Source organism: Lolium rigidum, chromosome 3 (assembly GCF_022539505.1).
Source record: "Lolium rigidum isolate FL_2022 chromosome 3, APGP_CSIRO_Lrig_0.1, whole genome shotgun sequence".
Taxonomy (NCBI): Eukaryota; Viridiplantae; Streptophyta; class Magnoliopsida; order Poales; family Poaceae; genus Lolium; species Lolium rigidum.
Window position 1 is genome coordinate 310,604,207 of NC_061510.1, and position 7,003 is coordinate 310,611,209.

At 40.8% G+C, this 7,003-nt stretch overlaps 1 protein-coding gene across 1 annotated transcript; it reads right to left on the minus strand.

Annotated features, from left to right (window-relative positions):
* LOC124696849 (disease resistance protein RGA2-like) lies at positions 1-5,827 on the minus strand. The gene is made up of 5 exons (XM_047229511.1): positions 5,504-5,827; positions 4,190-5,302; positions 883-2,561; positions 492-693; positions 1-210 (listed from the first exon to the last, which is right to left on the minus strand). The coding sequence occupies exons 1-5, from the start codon at positions 5,777-5,779 to the stop codon at positions 85-87; spliced, it is 3,396 nt and encodes a 1,131-aa protein (XP_047085467.1). The 5' UTR covers positions 5,780-5,827; the 3' UTR covers positions 1-84.
* Positions 5,828-7,003: the final 1,176 nt, after the last annotated feature.

A 7,003-nucleotide genomic window follows, 5' to 3' on the forward strand; every position in this document is an offset into this window, starting at 1 on the left:
ACAATCAGCGTTGTTCTTCACGACAGAGAAGTTCATAGAATCCGTAACTACAAGCTCCGTTGGAGCTCTTTGCGTGGTATTTATTCATATGGATGTTTGATTTTTCCGCTGCCTCTTTCTTCTCTCCCGCATGGCCGCCTTCTCTTCACTCGCAGCAAGGGCCACACCAGGGGACATCAACCTCAACCCGCCCCCATCAGGAGATATTAGAAGAAATAATCAGTGCTGATATTCTACAAAATTAAATATAAAATGAAGGAATTCAGTATAATCATTAGCTACAATTTGAGTTCATAATTTCCATTTGGGCAATAAAGAAGAATTATGATGCGATGGACATGTAAAATATAACGTTTCTTGAGAAAAGATCCTCCAAGAAACAAAGAACAGAAAAATAAGATCTGGTACTACATAGCATGGAAAATTGTCTCCGTGCAAGAAAATTAGGAGCAACAAAATATATGATAAACAGTTTGGCACGGCATGGGTACCTTTTGTTCTATGTGAGCAAGCTTCTTCTGGTTCTCCTCTGCGTTACACCACTTATTTAACTCAGGGTTGCAGTTGTTTATGTGCAATTTTCGGAGGTTTGTGAGCTGTTGTATGCTATCTGGCAGAGTCATGATGGCACTGCAGGATCCCATTTCAAGTTTCTTCAGAGACGTGAGTTCTCCTAACCATTGTGGCAGCTGTCTCAGGCCAGAACAGTAGCCCAGTCTTAATAATTGTAGCGTTGTGAATTGCCTTAAGTTATTGGGCAATTCATCTAGTATCTCATTGTGGTTCCATATTATCAGCTCCTGAAGAGATATGAGCTCACCGAACAATCCCTCTAGTTTCGCACGGCAGCAGCGACAGCGAGTTAGGGTCAGTGATTTGAGGGAGTGGAGGGCCCCGCATATCTCAGGAGAGATCGTCGGATCACTGCATGTAACAAGTATTAACTGCCTGAGGGAGAGTAGGTGGTGAAGAAAACCCCACTGATGCAGAGGCATCTCGTGGTAGTATATACTTGTCACTGTCAGGCAATCAATATGTGGCATGCTCTCCCGCTGCGGTAGGAGCACATTATCGCTATACTCTATAGACCAATATGCTGCTCTTGGAAGGTGTGGTCTTATCCTCAACTTGGGGCAATTTTCTATCTCCACTTTTTCAAGCTCATTCACACTGTCCTCACCACTCAAGTATGATGTGTCCCATTCTTCCAGGCTTCCCATTTTGACGAGCTTAATCTCTGGGAGGTTTGGTAGTTGGCAAAGGGGCGGTACACTCTTGCAGTTTGGCAAATCCTTTATCGTCAGCTTGACAAGATTAGGGAGATGGTTGCTCATACTCATTAGCCAGTGTGGAAATCCAACACTGCAGTAGCCCTCTATTTTAAATCTCTGCAAAGTGGTTGGTGGCACTAGCTCCGTCAGCAACTTCATGTCATCCACGGATCTATTTTCATGATTGGTCCACGATAAATTCAATCCTAGGATGGTCTGTTTCTCACTGAGATTTATACTGTGTGCCTCTTTTTGGGACTTCACATTTTGAAGCAATGAGATTGACAACTCAGCATGACTTGCATGCTTAACCAAATAGATGTTACTGCTACTGTCACCTGCGTACACATGAAAGTCCAGCAACCTGGCACTTGGCCCTTTTAAATAAATGTTGTCGACACACTCTGGAAACCTAATAACTTCACGGCAATCATCGAGCACCAGCTTGCTCAGGTGGCTTGCACTATCTGGTATTATAAGAGGAAACTCATTCTGAGACAAATCCAGCTGCTTCATATTGGGAAGGGTGCATATACTGTCAATGAAACTCTCAGTTTGATCCATTGAGTTGTCGCCATCAAAGATATATATGAAGCAATCTGATAGATTTAAATGTCGGAGTGCGATGAGTTTGATGATGACATCTGGCAGCCCTCTGAGTTTTTGACATAATTGTAAACCCAAATATTGGAGTTTAGTTAGGCCACTCAAAGCTTTGGGTACTCCTGAAACACCATAGCAGCATGATAAATCCAGATATACCAACTCTCTAATCTCCGCAAATGACAATGGGAGTTCTTCTAGGTTCGAACAACCAGATAAGTCAAGATGCATCAGACCTTTCATTTCACCAATCGAGGCTGGCAATACTCTAAGACTCTTGGAACAAATTCTAAGATAATTCAACTTCGTGAACATACCAATAACCCTGGGATTAATTGGAACCTCACCACATAAAAGGCTAAGATACCTCAACTGCTTCAGTTGACCAATAGAAACTGTCAAATCATGCATACTGTGTATTCTTAAATCTAAGACACGAACTTGCTTAGCTGGTAAAAATGCATCACTTTTCAAAACTTCATCTGCAAAATGCAGCGACCTTATTTTTGCAGGTGAATTTGTGGACGACTTCAATGGCATCCTACAATCTGTCAGCCATGCATAGCGGCAGTTGGGGCCCTCTAAGTTATATTCGTCAGCCATGACCGATCTTGCGAGGTCATGCACCAGGTCATGCATCATGAACCATGTAGCACCTTTTTTGAGTGCACGATATTGGGTGTCAATCTGCAGGAATAACATACAATAGTGTCCCCTATTAGCAATTGGAAGTAATAAAATAAGTGAATTGCTAACTGGATTCTATTCTTCATCTACAATTCAAAGTTTATAACTCTGCTGAGTTTTCCATTCAATTTATTGCATTATTACTTTTTTCCTACGTCTACAGTTTCTTTTGTAACCCCCAACTATTTTTTCTTCCAATCATTGTCATTTTATCTAATTCCCTTCCACAATATAAAAAATTAAATAAGGAAATAGTCTACATAGAACTGTAAGACCTGGTCTCTAGACTACTAACATATTGCGATTTAAATATGGAATACAGTGATCAACTGTATACGGGAGAGGATCCTTCATAAATTGATTATGAGGTGCACCAAATTAACGAGACCGTGTAACAAATTGTGTCTCTCTCCATAAGATATCTAAAACTTTAAAAGTGGCTCAACACAGCAGCTTGCATCGATTCACAATTAAGAACACATTTAAGTTGTTAAAAAACCATGAACATACACTTAATGTAAGGATTCGATATTGTCAAAACAACCGTGACGAAACTTTGACTACCTCAGGTATACAAAACCAAAACTCCAACCATTCCTCAAGCAAAGAAAAAAAGTAATAACAAACTAATTATAAAAAATATCTGCATAAAGAAAATGAGTTGGAATCTTAGAGCTGGAGTCAGAGTCAACGAGGCTCTAGACTACTATCATATTGCAATTAAAATATGGAAAAAGTCTATATAGAACTGTCACATCTAGTCTCTAGACAACTATCGTATTGCAACTTAAATATGGAATACAGTGAGGAACGGGTAGTAGGTTCCATGACAATTGATGATGAGGTGCAGCAAATAAACGAGACCGAGTAAAATATTATGTCTCTCTCCATAAGATATTTAAAATTTTGAAAGTGGCTCAAGATGCCGTAGCAATTCGAATTCGTTTGTGTTTCCAACAAGACTATAACTACCGGAGACATGGATGCAGAAACATGGAGATAAATCAAAGCCACTATTTCCTACTGTTTTGCAGCGATTCACAAGTAAGACCACATTTAAGTTGTTAAAAAACCCATTAACAACACAGACTTAATGTAAGGATTCAAGATTAACAGAACCGCGATGAAACAGATTTGACTACCTCAACTATACGAAACTCAAAAACATGAACTGTTCCTCGAGCAAAAATAAATAAATAATGATAACACACTAATTACAAACAAAACTCTGCATGGGGAAGATGAGTTGGAATCGCAGAGCTGGAGTCAGAGTCAACGAGGCTCTACAATATTTGCATCATGCAATATTTATACTATGAGTAAGAAAATAATGATATGCAAAGTCAACAAATACAAACCTCAAGTAATCAAAGAGAAAATGAAAGTGTTTAGTATTTCGCATTTACATTTTTAAATATTTATTGTCTCTTCATAGAAACATGATCAAATATTGCAATGACACATGTACATTTTTAAATACCAGTCATGTGAAAACGGAGATAGTAAAGTGGTTACTCTAGCATAATGCACAGAAAGGTTTTGCAGAAAAATACTCTCAGTATATATAAAAAATAATTATTTGAATAAAATAACACAACAGTTAGTTGTGTAGGTATTGTGAAACTCACATTTGAATGTAGAAGAAATGACATCTCCACAAGCTTTGTAATATAACTCTCACCGAGCTGCCAAGTAGAGAATGTATTAGATGGCTCCATGAATCCAAGAGCAATCCATTGATGAATTAGATCATTACTGATCATGTTGTATCCTTTTGGAAAGATTGCACAATAAGCAAAGCATAACTTCAAGTGTGGAGGCATGAAGTTGTAGCTTAACAACAAGGATGCAAGCACTTCATGTGTAGACAGTGTTTCTTTGGACGCAGATAGATTCCAGATATGGTTGGATCTGATGGAATCCCATACATCATATGTCTTGGATTTCAACATGTGCCCAAGCGATTGAGCAGCTAAAGCCACACCTCCACACTTTTTTGCAATTTCCTTTCCAATAGGCTCCAAGCGCTCTTTGTCCTGCCTTGTTTCAAACTTGCTTTTAACTTTTAGTATATCCCAACACATCTGATCTGACAAGGGAGGCAATTCGAATGGATCAACAGTACCAATTTCCTGTGCAATGGTTTTATCGCGTGTGGTAACCACAACCAGCACCTTGCTCCCCTCACCCTGCTTCAGCATAGCCTTTAATTCTTGTAGGAGATAAGGATCCCTCTCCCATAGATCATCCAAAATGATCAGGATCCTCTTAGCAGTAAACAGATCTCGAAGACGAGTCTGAATACTATGAAAATCATCAGATATCAGGTTCCCCGGTGATAGTTGTGATATTATGGTGTTGCCAATCTTTTTCAGTTCAAATTTCTGGGACACATAGACCCATACCTTAGAATATTCTTCGAACTCGGAATCATTGAAAACTAATCTTGCCAATGTGGTTTTTCCAATGCCTCCAATGCCACATATGGGAAAGATGGTGGTTTCTTTAGTGGTGGTCCCTGATATACAAGCCAAGATTTGCAGTTTTTCATGGGTCCTTCCAATGATTTCTGCTTCTTCAACATTCCCTGCTGTCTCCCGGGTATCAGGAACTTGCTTCACCTCGCTGCATGTTTCTGGTAGAACACGATAATTGTTACGGTCATCTGCTATCTTTTGTAGGCGTTTTTGCATCTTCTTCATCTTACGTGGCATCTTAATCTTATTCATCATAGCTACCCACTACAAGCGATACAATTTGATTGGTCAGCACCAAGGAATTTTTACTATAAAAAAGTTTTAGATCTAGTTCATTATGTAAATCAATTTAGTTCCGTCTGTTCATATCTTAGAGAAGAGCAACCCAGTTCATATGCTAGGAAAATAAATCATAGAAAACAGCAGCATTCAGATCCGCAATCAAATGGTTAGAATCTTCCATACCAGGTCGGTGTCAGTTTCGAAGTCTTCAAGCATGTAGGAGATGTCGTACATGGCGTCCTTGAGCCGCTTCAGCCACAGAAGCGCCGAGTTATCCGTGACAGACAGCACCTCGGCGTCGCTGAGCACGGCCTCTACCGACTCCAGTGTCATCATCATATTCTCGAGATCCTTCTTCATGTTCCAGTGCAGCTTGATTTCGCCTCCGATGGCGGAACCGATCTGTCCAATCACCACCTTGATGACGGCAGAGGCGAGCATACCCCCGACTGCCGCCATGGCTCAGTGTCTGCCGACTTGGGACTTGTTCTATAGTATTGACTGAAGCTCCAATCCCTATTAACCAAAGCATCAGAATCGGGGCACGCTGAATCGATACTGCTAGCTTGCAAATACTCGTGTCAATTAATCATCCTTTCAAATTTGCAGGATTTCAGGCAGAACTGCAGAGCAACCAAAGTCGCGCGCTTGCAAGGAACAAGTAGATAGTAAGAGGTGTACCTGTAGCCGGGTGCTGGACAGACCCGGGCGGGCTGATGCCGGCGGAGACGGATGGATGGAGGTGAGATTCAGATGGCAAGCGCGTGAGGAGAACTGAAGACTTGAGAGCAAGTGATGTGGGCTGAGGGCAGATGTGACCTGCCGTGCGCTTTGACGCTATAGTGTGAGAGCAGGTGTCTGCTTTCTCCGCTGGCTGGGCCCATTTTTCATCAGCTGGTCTGGTGGTTCGCTTTCGTCTTGTTTAGTCCGTCTTTGCATGTGCTTTGGCTAATTAGTGATTAGGCCAGCCACTATGTACACCAAAAGCGGTTTAAAGGAGGCAATGAATCCATTCAACATATAGTAAAGAACCGGTTCAAAAACTTTGACAAATAAAGAAACGAACCAATTGCATGGTGCGCTTCGCTTCTTTGCATAGCCTTTGTCTGAAAAATTAGAGAAAGGCTGGCGAGAGTACGTAATAGCAATATAGCATGCATGTGCAGGACCTACAGACGATTCTTTACATATAAGCAAAGCACTAGGGATTCCAAAATCTACACATTTTCCTTTGAATATAAGCAAAGCACTGGCTGGCCTTGTAAGTCCGTCCTTGCATGCATAAACTACAGCCATGCCTGCTGCTTATATTCGATCATTCGTGATGCAACTGTATACATTGAGTAGCACGTTCCATAAAATTGTACAGTATGTTGTTTACAAACGTATATGTGTACGAACAGCTTAAACTAAATTGATGAATCACTAACAATTCTGCTCTCGGGAAAAAAACTATACACAAATATTCATTTTATCTTCCTCTAATAGTCTAATGGAACAGCAGAAATTGCATCAGATATGAAACATAAATCCATCAATTCCATTGCATACCCTGGTTCTAAGTCTGGACCAAAATGCACTGACTCCATGGGCAACTCACTTGCGGTAGACTCTAGCAGACCAAAGAGGCCCTGGAAACGTCAAGCTTCTCTAGAGAGAACACCACATGCCATATCCGTGGAG